Source organism: Echinococcus granulosus (assembly GCF_000524195.1).
Source record: "Echinococcus granulosus chromosome Unknown EG_S00150, whole genome shotgun sequence".
Lineage (NCBI taxonomy): Eukaryota > Metazoa > Platyhelminthes > Cestoda > Cyclophyllidea > Taeniidae > Echinococcus > Echinococcus granulosus.
Window position 1 is genome coordinate 7,385 of NW_020170530.1, and position 15,904 is coordinate 23,288.

Sequence of the window (15,904 nt, forward strand, 5' to 3'; positions counted from 1 at the left end):
TAGGATAGACAATCATGTTGTGGTACAAATAGAACACTACCAGTCCCAACTTTTGTTGACGAAAGCTTTTTGGGCTTTTAAAAAGGGTAAACAAAACAAACGTTCTGTGTGTTTCAGCACCCTCCATTTCGATTAGAGAAAACAAATGCGAGATTTTCATATCCTTTTCTCAATATAAACCATGTTTCACAGTGCTTAGAAGGCCAATTTGGTAAAATAATTCAAAAGTGAGTGGGCGATATACAGACTAATCGAGGTTAAGCCAGAAATAAGCATGGAGAAAGGAGGCTTTTTTTTACTAAATCTCACTTAAAAATGTAACTGCTCTGCAAACTCATGAAATTGGAAGTAAACCATCCAGATCCAGCCAAGGGATGCAATTATCTAAAATCCCATGTTTTGTTTTCATTTTTACATGACAATTGCAGTAATACAAGATGTCACAACTAGGTACATTTATGGGGCTTTGATTATTTCACTTTTCACTAATGGTTGCCAATTATTCAAGCTTCTTAACAGCCGATGGCATGGGAATATTACTAAGGCTTCAAGGTGAACTGAAGGTCATAAATTTATAACATATAAAGGGTCAAAATTAAGGCATTTCTGGGTCCCCAATGCAGTTTCGACTAAGTAATTGCAGCATTCCTGAGTGTTATACTGTTACGCGCTGGACAAAGGGTATATGATGTGAATGTGGAAATTTGTGACTACTCCTAACTAGGCCACCACAATCCCGTGTTCTGCAGGCATGCTGTTAACAGCTAAAACAATACTAGCACAGTCGTGAACCACTTTAAAAATAGCAACCACTCTGGTAACTGAATGGACAGCACTGAAGTGATAACGAATGATAAGGAGAAACAGACAAGAAACCTCATTTCCAGGAAAATATACTGAAATCCGTCTCTTATTATTCTCTTCAAAATACAGTGCCCACACATGACAAAATTTCACCTTCACTGAAATTGTAAAGAGGGACCAGCTTTTGAGTTGCAGGCTAATTCGATGACTGGTGCAGTTGGCTCGTGGGTGTTTTCCTGCAGCACAGACTGAAACTTCACATCCACCTCGGAAGGTTGACTACGAAGAACACTTAAGGCCCGGTCATTGTACTTTCGCTAAACGACATGGCCTCCGGGCCGTGTCAATAGTCTCCCAGCTCTGCTGTATATTAACAATACATATTCTGCCGGAGTAATTTGTCTTCTTGGGTCTGCAGAGATGTTGTAAGGTGTCACAGCTGCTCACGTTAATGGTCAATTCAATTAAACATGCATTAAATTTTTTTACACGTTTTTTGACAGTCTTTTCCAGATTTCGATGTACACTTCTATTGCAAAAAATATTTTCTGCCAAAAAAATGATGCTTTAGCAAATGCAAGTTTTTGTCCGCCTTCGAATAATGCATTCTAATTAATGCCTTTTGTTTCCCTTCACAGAACCTCATAACTTAGCAACCCTAATCATCAAAACAAAAACAAGGGGAGTAGTGACCATTATACCTTAAAACTAGATGCTAAGACAAGTTAGCAGTAATAGACAATCAAATATTCAATTACACTCGTATTTATGCATAAATGAAACAAGTTTTACTAGGCATCATTGGTGGAGCTTTTGACTTGCCCGTTACTAAAATTGTCATTCCAATTGTTGAAGTTACTGCTGGTTACAAATTGGAAAAGTAAGTATAAAAGTTCAAGAATTATTGAATAGCTAAATCACATTTTCTGGTGTGTCAGATGTGCCGCATGTGGGAAGTGGTTAGGTGGAGAATAAAACTGCCGTTCAGCGACGTCTTGAAAGCATACCATTGCAATTGTGATGCTTCCACTTTGCTTCTAGCACGTCGCCGTTGCCATACGCGGTCTCCCAGTTCCTCCTTATTAATTCACTTTTCCATGCCTAATATCGTTGCTTGAAGGCAACCAAGGCAACATTCGAACTCGCCCATACGATGGGAATGGGCCAATGCAATAATGGCTAGTGGGATGATATTTTGTTTTTTTTGACCCTACCATTTTACCACAGACAAAAAACGACAAACAAACCGAATTACACCATGATCAGGTGGAAAATTATTTACCAGTTACCTATTTTTGGCACTGATCAGATATGAATGTCGGTTGGTGGCTTGCAGGAAGACTGTAAAACCCCACAAAATCCCACCAACGATCTGTGCAGAATGGCTGTCGCCATTTGCTAAGAGGATAACTCCCGCTTCGAGTGGGTTTCGTTTGCCTTTTCCGAGGGTTGCTTTCTTCCCTTGCTTACATCGTTGCCATCTCCATCGCTAACAGTCCACAACATCGGCTCTACTGCCTCCAGTCTGATTGACTGGACGGCACTCGCATCGCGCCTCCCACAGCCCCACGTGACTGACTTCCTTGTGTTATAAATAAAACCACGCAAAAAAAGGGAAAAGGGATTACCTTCTTGGATTGTTTTGATAACCAACTCCGTGTTCTGCTTCTGTCGTTCTTTGAAGCATATGGGGCTGTGTTCTTGCCCTGAACCCGTGTAATCCTACGTAACGAATGCTTCTTGATGCATCAGCTATCATATCAAAACGCATTGTGAGGAAACTGCTTAGTAATGCTAGGGTTACATTTTCATTTATACAAAAAGTCATACTAGTTTAATGGCAATGCAACCCCCTTGTAGGCTACGACATTGTCTACTAGAACAGCCTACATATAGGCTCACGCTAAATGAAGTAACAGTTGTGTGTATGCGAGACTTGCAGATGGCGGTCTTTATTGCCGAGACGTCCGATTTAGCCAGGAAGTAGAGCATGTGCTTACGCATCTGGCTAATGGAAAGCCGGATCCAAGATATCTCCTAATCTCGCCTATTTATTGTACAGCAGCTGACCTTAGTTTCATTTTTTGTCTACCTGTGCGTGATATCGGCCGGTCAGGTTAACTGTAATAAATTTATAGCATTGAAACCTAGAATAGCAGGAATATTTCTTCGGACTATGCACATCCTGAGCTGAAATGCTTGTCTTTAAACAGCATTGATTTGGGTGGTGTAATATATCCTAAGTCGGATATTTTGAGGTAATCAGGAAGTCCTGGCTGCTAGAAAGGCATAAATTGTAAAGCCCTAGGTGCTGCTTTTGGCAGGAAGGAACTATTAGGAGAAATTTCATACAATTTAGAGATTATACATTCATCATTTATTATTCTTAAATTTATTGTTTTATTTAATACTTAAAAATACCATGACTTGTAAATCCACATTCTCATTTGCCTTCTAATCAGTTACGAGAGGGGGTTGTGTTTTGCATGCAAAGCTTCCATAAAAAATAACTGCCATCGAATTGGTAGCCATGGCTAGTATGATGTATTTCTAAACCAGTAATTACTTATGCAGTCCATTCGGTTTGGGAAAAGATCGCACTTCTGACAGGTCTGGATCACCGGGACAGTGGAGTGCTTATGCCGTCAAATTCTGCTTAACTCAAAGTAGAGCAGCTTTGCCCAGCGCAAATTACTTCCACCCAAAATCACTTAACCATAAGCAAAACAAAATCCGTTGTTGCATAAAGATAAAAAGAAAGATATTTAATCAATTATAGCATTAATTCTTATGTTTTTTGGGCTCCTTGAAAGGGACTAATCTGACTGTTAAAACAACCTATTTAGGGGCCTAGTCGAAGCCTAGTCTGTGTGAATGCTATAAAGAGAGATTATTTTCGTGCAGTTAATCCTTACGACAGGAGAAGGTGTGGAATTTTAGTATCAATAAGCTTTTGCATCAAAGGTCGTAGTAAACAATTCAGGAAGGCATAAGGTGACAATTTAGTATTTTAACTGGATGATCTCTAGGGCATAGACCTTTGCTATACTTAAAACATTGGACCTATAACTAAGAATTGGGATGGGTCTTCTAAAAATCACATTTGGTGTTTGATTTTTTTCCTATGACTAGAGGGATTTAATTAAATTAACTCTTCACACTCTGTTTCTGCCTGTGATGCGAGTATCTTGTGTGAGTCTACGCTATTAACCTACCTCAACTGCCTAATCTTCGGAGAGATTTTGTAACATTTTCCTATTTTTTTGCCAAGACCGCATTTCAAACCACCAAACAGGCATCAACGGTGGCGCTAAAAAAGCTGATGATGCATTGACAACTTGATAGCCATCATGTTAGGTACTTTAATCCATCCGTAGCAACATAGGGCATTGACAAGTTTGGTTCACATTCCTGCGGAGTAACCTAAAATTAACCAGAAATCCATGAAAGTTACAATCTATTCATTCTCATGTTAAAGTACTAAGTCCCTGTTTGCGCGTTTTTGCACGAAATAAAAAAGGTTTGAATTGTTTACACCAACGCACCAGTCAGCGTTTCGCAACAATTCATTTGCATGTCTAAGTGTGCTGGCCAAAATAAACGCAACCGCTTTTAAGCCAAACGCAGACTGGTCTTTCCGCCATCAAAGAAGTGCACACGCATATTTTCCTGTACTTTAACTTAGGCGAATTGTAAAATTTGTGCAAAACAAAGTTCATGTTCCTTTAAAAAACTACAATTTTATCCTTCATTCGTTGAGTTAAATGGAGCTGGCGGTTGGCTTTGATGTGACCAACTCAATTTCTTGTAGTACCAGGCGAAAAGTATTCTTTTTGAGATCTCAAAGAGAGGGAAGATGCCTCAACTAAAATTACTAAGTAATAATAGAAATCAAAGCTATTTTTTAACCTTTGTGTTACCACCGCTTTCCATGCGTAATGAATAGAGCAGTGGATGTGGAATGCTGCATCCTGATTGGTTCGGGAAAAGTCTTACAACCAATCAGGTTGCAGCATTTAGTCCAATGGGGAATTGATAGGGCCAGAGAATGTGATTTTTTGTCTAACCGGTCTTTCGCAAGACAACGTGACCCTATATCAGCAACATTACCAAGCCCTCAGATGAACAACTCTACGGTTGCAACTGAGCCAGCAAGTCCTACTTGGGAATTCGCACACTCCTATCCCATTGTCACTCTCCTAAGTGTCTCCTATGCGACTATTTTCATCGCAGGACTGCTCGGCAATTTCGCAGTCATAACTATCGTTCTACGCAACCATCACATGCGGTCGGTGACTAACATCTTCATTTGCAATTTATCAGTAGCGGATCTGCTTGTCACTGTCTTTGTGGAACCGTTAACTCTCCTCCAGAATATTGTCGTGGGTGCGTCGATTAACTTGCTTTATCTGTATGCGGTAAAGGCAGGGGGTGTTAAGACCCATCCACCAGATCAGGCGTCACCTAATTCTGTTGATTTTATAATGAACCACAAACTGCGCGTTTGGCTGTAGCAAAAAAGGCTTTTTACTTTAATTGGAATTATCTAAGGAAACCCAATCTTCACGTACGGCAGTAAACGTGGTAACGTTTCTATTTGCCTATAAATAAAACTTATCCAATGGGGCAGGAGCCGGTAAAGTTGATAAGCTTACACAAATTATTTGCTACTCTGTGGGAATTACTGAAATCATTGTAGGAAATATTTATTCAATATAATAGGCACCTCGAATTTTCATCCTTCAGGCGAGCATCCTAAACGTGTTCGGCAAACAACTCTGCAATGAATGCTTCACTGTGAAAAATATTTTATCCATTTTAATAAATTAAGTTCTCAAACGCTGATATTGATCTTAAGTGTATTTTGTTATTTAATAGGGAATAATTTAGCTTTCAAGATGGAATTATTCAAATTGAGCAGCTAGGAAGGCATTATTTCCTCCCTACTTTTTCCTGAGGTTAAATTTAAGGTGAAATGACATTAATTTTGGTAAAAGCTTTCCATGTATATTCTACCTAATTGACACAGCGAGTCTGCGTCCCGTTGTTAATTCCCATCTGGGAGTGTCACATCCAGTCTTAGTACTTTATTGCGTTCCCCCTTTTAATTGGTTGTATAAAAAAAAATTGTTGGTCAGACTAACTTATAAAATCCAGCTTCTACAATAGTTTTACTAACTCATAACAATTGCCTTTGTGAATTACGAGTTAATGCATATATATCCTCTCATCCCGCTTCCATTAAGGTTGGCATTGGGGTGCGACCACTTGTTGGTGTGTGCCCTACCTCCAGGGCATTAGCGTCTGCGCGTCATCCCTATCTCTCCTAGTGATCGCTCTTGACCGGTGAGCAGTCCATCCGTCTGTCATGTCGCCTTTTTTGCGTATCTACGTTTAAGCAATGTTTTGTATGCATTTGTACGGTTATTCTGCAAAGGTGTCCTAAATTTAATCATCGGCCAGCAGCTGACGAAAGCTAAACGCATTATTTTTCCGAGATATGCTAAAAAGGATTGAATTTATTGAAGCGTAGTAATGTTACTTAAAAACCATAAAATCAACATATTGCCCCACTTGTAGCCTGCTTGATAGATGTTAATGCATTCAGTGCTAAAAGGTCGTTTCTACCACCTTGCGTGTCTGTGGGTAGCGTGCTGTCATACTCGAATATCAAGTTTGCCAGGCATCGTGTCTTTCACATTTATTTAAAGAATTTTCCGAGGTGCGAGCACAGCCGCTTCGCCGTATTTACAAAATCCAAAAAATGAACTTTTATTTGCTCCTTTAAAAATCACAGCAGATACTTTGGTGAATGCATGGTGTGCTTGTTTGTTCACTGATGCATACAAATGTCGTTGGTTAAAATCCACAAACTCTTGCGTCAGTTGATGGAAAAGTTGAAGTGCTATTATTTGGGGTGATAAGGTGCGGTCTGAAGTCTACTACCTATTGTCATTAATTTACAGCGCTCTATGGTTAGCTGGATTAACTACTAAAACGCGTTTGTTCTTTAGGCGAAAAGGACACTTTTTTGTTGTAAGCCAAAATAGTTCTTTGCCAAAATATAGTCGTTTTAGTTTGTTTCAATTAAAAAACACTAGTAGCTGAAATCTAGTGCGTAAGAACACAATGGTTAACTGTGTTGGTTCAAACTCCCAGGAAGACTTTACCTAACAGATTTGTAGCTAGGATATGGTTGAAGTGATTGGTAACTACCATACAACAATCCACTTAGAATTATTTTCGCGAACTAGTTTTTGTATCGGGAACCACTTTTCTCTTTCCCAGGCAAATGGCCTTCACTTGTTATTTGAATTTTCTGCGCTTTGTTTACCTCATCTTAAAACCCATTACTTTGAACAGTTAATTTAAACATACTAAAAGCCACTCCTATGTAATTTTTCAGATCATGGAACTTTGTAGACATTCCCAACTCCTTGTAATTGATCAATAAAATATGCGCACAATCTGAAAGATAACATGCATTCATTGGACAACGCAATATAAATTAAATTGCTGTAATATATTCTTTTTCCAGGCAAATTAAAAGACGCTCTGCCATTCAACACAATCATTTTCTTATGTCCTTCCCTAACAACAGCAGAATTTGCACCACACGGCAGAGGCCTTGTGAGGATGTTTCTCGTGAATGATGTCTTTTCCTCAAAATAGCTTCCACAGCAGAAGCACACTTGCTGCTAAATTTGCATTAAACATGTCTTTGAAAGAATATCTCAGGAAGAAAGAAGCTAGTAAAAGAGGTGTGGCGCAGCTATACAATAAGCTTCTAAAATGATTGGAGCGTACACTAACAAATGTGCACCTATATCAGTTTTGGTGGCAATTTGTTTTATTTATTTCGACCTAATCCCCTTATAACTCGAGCTTCCCTAATCCTCTCTGAAGTCATTAGAAGACACAGAAGTAGGGTGAAAAACGACTCCACTGACGTAACAGAAGGGCTGTAGGCACGGTCGGAAGCTTTCAAACAAGTCTATTAAAACCTGATAAATGATAAAATTTCGTCTTTTTATGTGACAACCAAGAAATGTGTGGGCTTCTGAAGATTTCGGCAAACCTCTTTTCCCTTTATGCATGAGTAATCAGGAAGTTACAGTTATGAAACTCAAATGTGTGTTTAGAAGTTCAAACGTCTTAATGGGTAATGCGTTCATAAAATGGTAAGAAATTTTTTGCCTTTATATAACGATCCAGAACCCATATTCTTTTTATTTAACCAAAAAGGGAGACAAATTTTTATTAATCCATTAATTTTATCCACAGGCTTTCGTGCATTTTCAAGATCTCCCAGATAATATTATATGGTGTTTCTAATGACTGAAAGATGCCCTTGCCAATCGCACTATGGTAACACCGCCCCATAATTCAATTTGAATAAAGGAAATCTTTGTAAACTGCCGACAAAGTTAGACTGCCCTACGTGCCTCTTAACCAACTGTAAAAGTGCACAGATGTAATAAACAGGTTTTTCCATCGGAAAATAATTATTGTTTTATTTCTTTTAAAATAATGGTTTAGTCTTTTAGTAAGAAGGAGACTACATTGACCATGACAGTTATTTGTTTGTATGCATGGACTAATGGAGTGGTTTGAATTTGCAGAACACAAAGAATAAGAATCCTTTAAGGTTACTAAGTAACTTTATAGGATTTGCTAGAGTAAAAAGATAGGTGTCGTCAAATAATTGCGCTCCCAAAATCTCTCATTTAGTCGGGAGAAATAAATCAGTTTGAAGGAGCAGTTAGCTGATCAAATTATTAAAGAGGAAGTGAATCCAAAAGTAGTATAAAAGATCTACTAATGAACGAATTGGGTGAGTGAATGAATGAATGAGTGATTGGTTGATTGAAAGAATCGGGTGAATGAATGAAGGAGTGCAAAACTCATAGACGCCAAACATTCCTAAAATGTGTAAATGCTTCCTTGTTAGTTCAATTGGCAGAGGAGAATCCCAAACACGCGCTCTTCACAATACAACGAGTTAGATTTGATGTTACAAATGAAAGCATTATGGTGTGAACGGGACTAAGGGCGATAAATGAATTCCGTACTGTCCAAACGCAATTGCTGTCACCGATGCAAATGTGCGCTGCTCAATTTCAGACGCATATCATTTTCTTCCATGCATGTAGTTATTTTGAGATTCCTTGGTAAATTAACCTACAGGAGCGGGTAGGCGCAAAATGTAATCGAGCAACTTTCCTGAAAAATTTTAGATATTTCTTTGATTAACAGCCTGGATTGTAATTTAGTAAAGCCTTAAACTATTTTACTGTTATTACAAAGTTTCAGTTTCTCCAAGCAGAATCAATGACTCATCTAAAAATACTCAAATAAACACTAAAGAGAAGCTGTTCCCCGTAATTCGTTATTCAAAAGTAATAAGCACTCAAATCTGCATTCCTGTTCTGATCCGTTTAAATGATGAAATTTGACTTCACTGCGATCATGTAGGGCTGTTTAGTAGTCACTGACCGAATGCCAACTTTTATAAAGAACAAAAGTTTTAAGCTTTGCCATTGTCATGCCATAATATATTTTTCGCATTTTGTGCATAAAAGTCATTCTAGATTGGAAGTCATGGGAGACGTGTCAGCTTAAAAACATTTTGAAGTCAAACCAGTATTAATGAACTTTGACATCAACTTTGGTTTGAAGTGGATGTGAATCAAATTCTTATACTGCTGTAGTAATTATTAACCGTGCAGTCCTAAATGGTACTTTATCCTCTCGAGAACCATTTCAAATAAACCTAGATTCCAAAAATACGTAGCTCCCTGAGTTTTTTATAAAACTCTTCAAAATGTCTTTCTGAAATTAATGCAAGGATCATTTGGATCGGTAATGAATCTTCTAATTTGTAATCCAATATGCCTTTTTTACATTGTTTTAAACCAACAGCTACCTGGCAATATGCTTTCCTATGAAACGCTTCATCCGACGCAGCCTAGCGAAGAAGATAATCGCGGTAATCTGGTTCTTTTCCGCCGCATTGTTTATTCCTTGGGCTTACTATTTTCGGCTCTCACATGCACCAGATGGCCTCATCAACTGTCGCGAGTTCTGGCCCTCTGTCACAGCCGACAGGGCCTTTTTTCTGGGTGTCGTGACTCTACTCGTCTATACCACACCGCTGCTTTTCATGGCTTACTGTTATTGCTCCATCATCCTCCGTGTCTGGATGAGAGTGCGTAAGGATCAGTCCACTACGGGCGCCGCAAAAGCTACCAGTTCAGACGAGTCAAGAAACACGAAGGTCATCCCTGAGAGACTCCATTCTCCCACCAAGGAAGCGCCCTCGGATCAGGAAAGAGGCACAGCCTCGGATGTATCCGGTTACGCTGAAACCCAGCCTTCTGAAACCAGAACGATGAATAGCTTTGCGACGCCAACAAAGTTTACTAAAATGTAGGTCGAGATATTGTGCTAACAAAGAAAGTGCATCTATTTAAATTCGCACGTCTTTGGTTTCACTGTTGGCTGTTTATTTTGAAGGAAAGCAGTTACTGTCTAGAATTTTTTTAGGAAGCGATAGGTTGGTGTTTAATTCTTTCATTTAAAAAATCTTTTTTGGATATTCTGACTTATTTGCAATGTTCAGTACAAGGTTGATTTGTAAAAAGTAGACAGACTAGTATTACTTTTAACCCAAAAATTAGAATAAGATTAACAATTATGAAGATAGGCTAATGGTGTTGATACACCCTGACAAACTAATTTTCAAGTTGCGTTTGTCCTCTGTTTCACTAATCATTTATGCAGAAAACTTTACACAAAATTAAAAGTGACGAAATACTTCACGGAAAATAAAAGGTGGTGTTAATTAAATCTGAGTATTCTTGAGGATGGTTTAATCCACTTAATTTGTTCCAAGCCACATAAAATACTGTAGGTAGGTGTCCAACTAGCCTCGCAACCCTGAAGTGGCTTCTTTTAAAAGAACACTTTTAAGTTCAATGAGATAAAGCAGTTGTTATTACAATGTCTTGAACAGGTTTGCTACTTCAAACGCGATTTATCATGCACGGTTGGGTGTTTTGCCCAACTTGGGGAGAGGCTGTAGTCAGTTGGTGCAGACGGTTTTAGTACGTGGTCAAAAGCCATTTTGGGAAACACAATTGCAATTCGCATTTGTCTTTTATGCTCAACACTCTTAGCAAGCATACGTTTGGCTGAAATGAAGATTCTCGTGATTTAATACACTGACTGAAACCTCGAATTAGAGTCTTGATTTTAAAGCCTTTAAGTTAATTGTAAAGATATGGCTGGTGTTTCTATCTTGTCTTATGAGATTCAAGGTTATCATGGTTTGTGTATAGGACTGCAGTCTAAGACCAGAAGACATAGAGCATGTGGCCGCTTTGTTACCGGATGTATCATCGTCTTATGCCAGCAGGTCATGGAATCTCATCTATAATCAACAGTAGCCAATTGGATGACACTTTAAAATTTGCAGAATTTGTGATTTTATTGCCATTTTTTTGAGCTGAGTTGGGCAATGCAGTGTTTAGTTTGCGTTCCCACGATGCTGCGTCTCTTACATTAAATTACTTCTAAAAACAGGAAATTGTAGGAAATTCTATGAATCCTTCTAAATTGTATATAATCCAAAGTCTTGGAAACGTCAATTATTTAACAAAAATTAAGAACCTGTATTTCTTGATGTCAGTTGGGACTGTCAGTTAAAAGGCACGAGAATGGGAGCTCAGACAGCTGTCTCCAGATTACTGAAAGGAGAATTCAAACAGTTGATAAATGAGGCGTTCATTGTAGATGTTGCAGAGGAACATTTTCGCGCTGTTAAAGATTATCATATTCTAATGCCTTATCTAAAGTGACAGAAAGACAGACAGACGGGATGTGGCAGGCCTGGTGCTGATATTTTTACTTCTCGGCTTTAAGTTAATAGCAAAATTACACGTCGCAGAAGTGAGTATTTTCATTTTTTTTCCCTGTGCACCTCGTCAGCAATAAAAATCTTTCAAAACTTTATTCATGCAGACCAAAAAATGCGTTTTCTAGTTCAATCTACCCTGCATTAGTGTTTTATTTTTTTAGCCTTCAAAATTGGCTCTTTCAAGACGGCCAGCGGTAGCGGAAGTAACCGACGTGTACCTAAAAAATCAGAGAATTGGAACCCTCAAAGGCTTAATTGATGCCGAAAAGTACTTTTAGAAAATTTTCGGAATTATCACATTTTTAGCTTGCAAATTGGTGCTCAGGGCACGGAAAATGGAAATGTTAGAATAAAACATAAGTATGGAATTGGTGGAAAAAAAAACGCCTTTATTGTTGGCAATATATTTTTAAAAAATGCGCCTTTTTGTACGATTCCGTTTTCTAACTATATGGCTAAATAGGTAAGTAAAAAATAATACAAAAAATGACTCTTTGAGAGCATGTGGCACTCCGAGCTTTCCCTAATGACAAAAGAAGGTATGATACTTGGTCAGAATACGCATTCCTGAAGTAAAGTAGGGCTTGGGGGTAAAGACACGGCTTAGAGGCTAGACCGCCTGTTGGAGCCCCTGAGTAATCCGGTATCAAAGCCGCCAGCTAAACGAGCGATTGAGCAAAAACTCACGAACTTTTGGCACATTATAGAGGTTCTGATGGCGTGTGCATTTAACGCGAATTGAATAATATGCTCCAATCCTACTTTAGCAGGCTTGTTTGCAAATAATGCTGTATTGTTACTATTTATTCGCCCATTGGCTTCTCAATATCATCTAAAACAGCCACTAATGCATTAAATAATAGTTCTTACAAATAGTGTCTCAGAAAAGTGTAATTTTTATCTTTTGCATGGTGGTACAAAATTACCATGGTTGGTTGGACTGGAAGAAAGGTGCATGAGTAGGGAAAAATGTTTCTGCTTTTTTTAAAACATCGTCTTTCACATTGTTAATGTTTGTTTTGAAAACCCGAGCGACAACAAGAGATTGTCCTACAGATAAGCGCTTCAACCTGTCTGCATGTCTTATCACAGTTCCACCAAAGGCAAGTTTTTAAATCACTTAAAAAAGTACACCCTACCGACTAATACTAGCCTAAGGTGTTCCCCGTAAATTAGAGTTGATGGCATAGTTTCCCATCCGAGAGCATTCACAGACTACAATTTGGTTGGTTGTAATTTTTTTGCGGTATCTTCATGCACTAGGTATTGTAAGCGGGCGCATCAAGGCACAAAGTCACATCTAAATGTGCGCACCAAATGCAGGCTCAACCCTGAAAGAATTGTAAAGCAGGGTGAAGATTATGCTAGTGATGTGAATACAGAGTACTTAGGGGATGTAGCTGACTACAGACGTAAACAGATCCAAAGACTATCCAATGCATACGAGTGAATAAAATTTTAAAGTATTTTAGAAAAGCCTAGTATACATTTATGTTTTATAGCAGGCACATTTAAGCGGATGCTTTGTGTATGGCAAAGAAATCTCAAAAAAGGAGTGCAGAGGTACGTGCTCACTTCTGACGCGTAGGCCTTTACTGTGAAAAAACCAAAATGTTTCATTTTTCAGTAGAGAGGGTCTGATGAGAAAAAATGAGACAACCAGTTTTGCTTTCGCACCAGGTGGCCAAATCGTCCTATCACGTTTGGAAAACAATTCCACTTAGCTCATTCAAACTAGACAATTGACTAACCGCAGAGTAGAACTAGACAGCCAAAAGTGTTGCAAATTTAGCTAAATTTTGTGCAACAATGCCATATATATTCTGGTTATGTTACTGGAGTTGTTAAATTACTCGTTCTTTTAAAAATTTAATGTTTGATTTATGTAATTTTCCACCTTTCTTATAACACTTCTTGCTGCTGACAATGCAACTTTTTCAGAATTTCTTCTTAGTTAGTTATAAATCTGTCACTATAAGGACAAGTCACCTAAAGTTATAAAACATATTATTGACATTTTTCAGCCATTAACCTTCTAAAACACCCTCACCATTCTTTAATGCAAGGTAGGATACGATTCTAGAAGCAACAAGGAAAGGTCGACAATACACTAGTTAGCGACGGGTTAATTGAACGGTTCTTACTAGCTATCAGATGTTTGTGGATGCTTAAGATACCACAACGGTAATGCTCAAAAAACCAAAATTATCTTTTTTAGAGACGACAATTCACGGCAGGTTCGACTGCATCCCGTGGGTGGATTGAGCCGTGTTAAGACAGTGAAGATCATAAAAATGCTGGCAATTGTGGTAATCAACTTCTGTATCTGCTGGTTACCTCTGTTTACCATTTTCAACATTATTAAATTCTCCCCCACCTACTTGGCATTCGCATTCAATACGTCTACCAAGGCAACCAATGAAGAATCCTCCATGGAAGTGAAATTCAGTGACGACGATCAAATGCGCGTGATATTCCTTCTGGTACCGTTCGCTCAGTTGCTCGGTTCCGCCAACAGCTGCGTAAACCCCTGGATCTACTGCTTCTACTCCAAGCGCTACCGACGCGGCTTCAAAAGAGTGTTCCTCTGCCGATCCATGAAAGCTGTCTCCATAAGACGACCTCCCCGTCTACAACCCTCTACTTCCCACTTCCGTCGTGGCCACAATCTTGCTCTACGTGGTGTTGATCAAACCGCCCTAGCTTAACTTTCGCCAATTCTAAGTACTGTGAGATTTCATTCCGCAATATTTGCAAATATGCAGCTTTGCAGAACTTTGTGTACGCTTGACTAGTTTGAAGAATGGGCATAAATTGACGAAGCGTCTTCAAACGCTATTCCTATTATTATAGGAATGCAAAAAAAGGGAAATTCCAATTGAGTTTGCAGTATAATATCGTAACCAACACGTTCCAGAAGGGCGGCGCATATTTAAAAATAAACACACTTAGGAGTACTGAGTATCTGCCAATCAGAGAATTGCACTTAATTAAATTAAAAGCATTCTACTTAGCTGATGGCGACAAGTTCTTTTTGAATAGTACATAGAAAACTAGAAGTCGTCCCTAAATTCTTCCTAAAAAAGCAGATTTTGATGTCTAGCGATAAGTTGGTTTTTTAATACTACTAGTAAATTACCACTTAGGGCTCCATTAGAGTTTTATAATAAACACTACTTTGATGACCTAAATTTGTTGGTGGAAGCCAAATTGAACATGGCCTTTGCCATTCTGTGTACAAATCGTCGTCCAATTCACAATTAGATAACTTACGGGTGGTAAACTACCGTCAAATCAAGTCGTTAGCTACTCTTTGATTAAAAGTAGCCCAACTGCAAAAACTCCAGCATTACAGTTGGTTTTTAGCAATTACCGTTGTCTACGAGTTGGTTAAGAATGTGGCTTGTAACATAAAGCCAAGGAATACGACGTTGTAGTATCTGCTTATACTATCCTTAGTTGCAAAGTATTCTTATCAGATAATCTCAAGTAGTTTAGTTAACTTGGTCGCGATTAACAAATTTCGGAAGGCCCTCAAAGTTTAATTTATTAATATTATTATTTTTGCAAAGATTCAAATCGAAAACTAGAAATGCATTTGCGAACGCGTAAGAGAATATGAAACACTTATAAGAGTGGCTGTAAATATGAGAAGATGTCAGGATTTCACTAAGGTCAGATTTGTCCCTCCTCGGGAAAAATAACAACAAAAGTGTATATTCGGTATTTTCCCGGGAACGGTCGTCAGTGCATGAATTCTTTTCCTTCAACTTACAGTGCCATATTACTGTTTTTACTCCCTGACAAAAGTTAGCTTTTTTGTTGTTTAGATGTTTTAATTATAGGCGCATTTTTGTGCGTTACTTGTTTTTTTGACAGAGGTGTATGCTAATTTGATTGGCTAAACGCTAGTTTTATTTGCTATTGGAAGCTGAACCGCGGTTACCTTAATTTGTTTACTAAAATGACTTGATAAATCCACTAAACTTTTTCGCCAGTTCAGTATTCAACTTTAAGTTGCAGCTCCCGCTGACCATTTCAAGTTACTGAAACTATGAGTATAATCCCAACTTCTGTTGAAGCAAAAACTAATTTGCGTCAGCACCTGGGCGAGGTAAAGCTATGGCTTGGGGTCCACAGTCCTGTCCATGTCTCTGTGCTCAAAGGGCTTTGAAGGATAGA

The 15,904-nt window shown here is 38.5% G+C and overlaps 2 protein-coding genes across 2 annotated transcripts; both read left to right on the forward strand. All coding sequences in view use genetic code 11, as the record gives it.

Moving 5' to 3' along the window:
• Positions 1-4,925: 4,925 nt before the first annotated feature.
• On the forward strand, positions 4,926-5,318 carry EGR_09487 (Neuropeptide FF receptor; the record flags this gene model as incomplete). Its single annotated transcript, XM_024498736.1, has 1 exon — positions 4,926-5,318. The coding sequence occupies one exon, from the start codon at positions 4,926-4,928 to the stop codon at positions 5,316-5,318; it is 393 nt and encodes a 130-aa protein (XP_024346831.1).
• Positions 5,319-9,748: 4,430 nt separating this feature from the next.
• EGR_09488 (Cholecystokinin receptor) lies at positions 9,749-14,430 on the forward strand (the record flags this gene model as incomplete). Its single annotated transcript, XM_024498737.1, has 2 exons — positions 9,749-10,233; positions 13,941-14,430. 2 exons carry the CDS (start codon positions 9,749-9,751, stop codon positions 14,428-14,430), a joined length of 975 nt encoding a protein of 324 aa, XP_024346832.1.
• Positions 14,431-15,904: the final 1,474 nt, after the last annotated feature.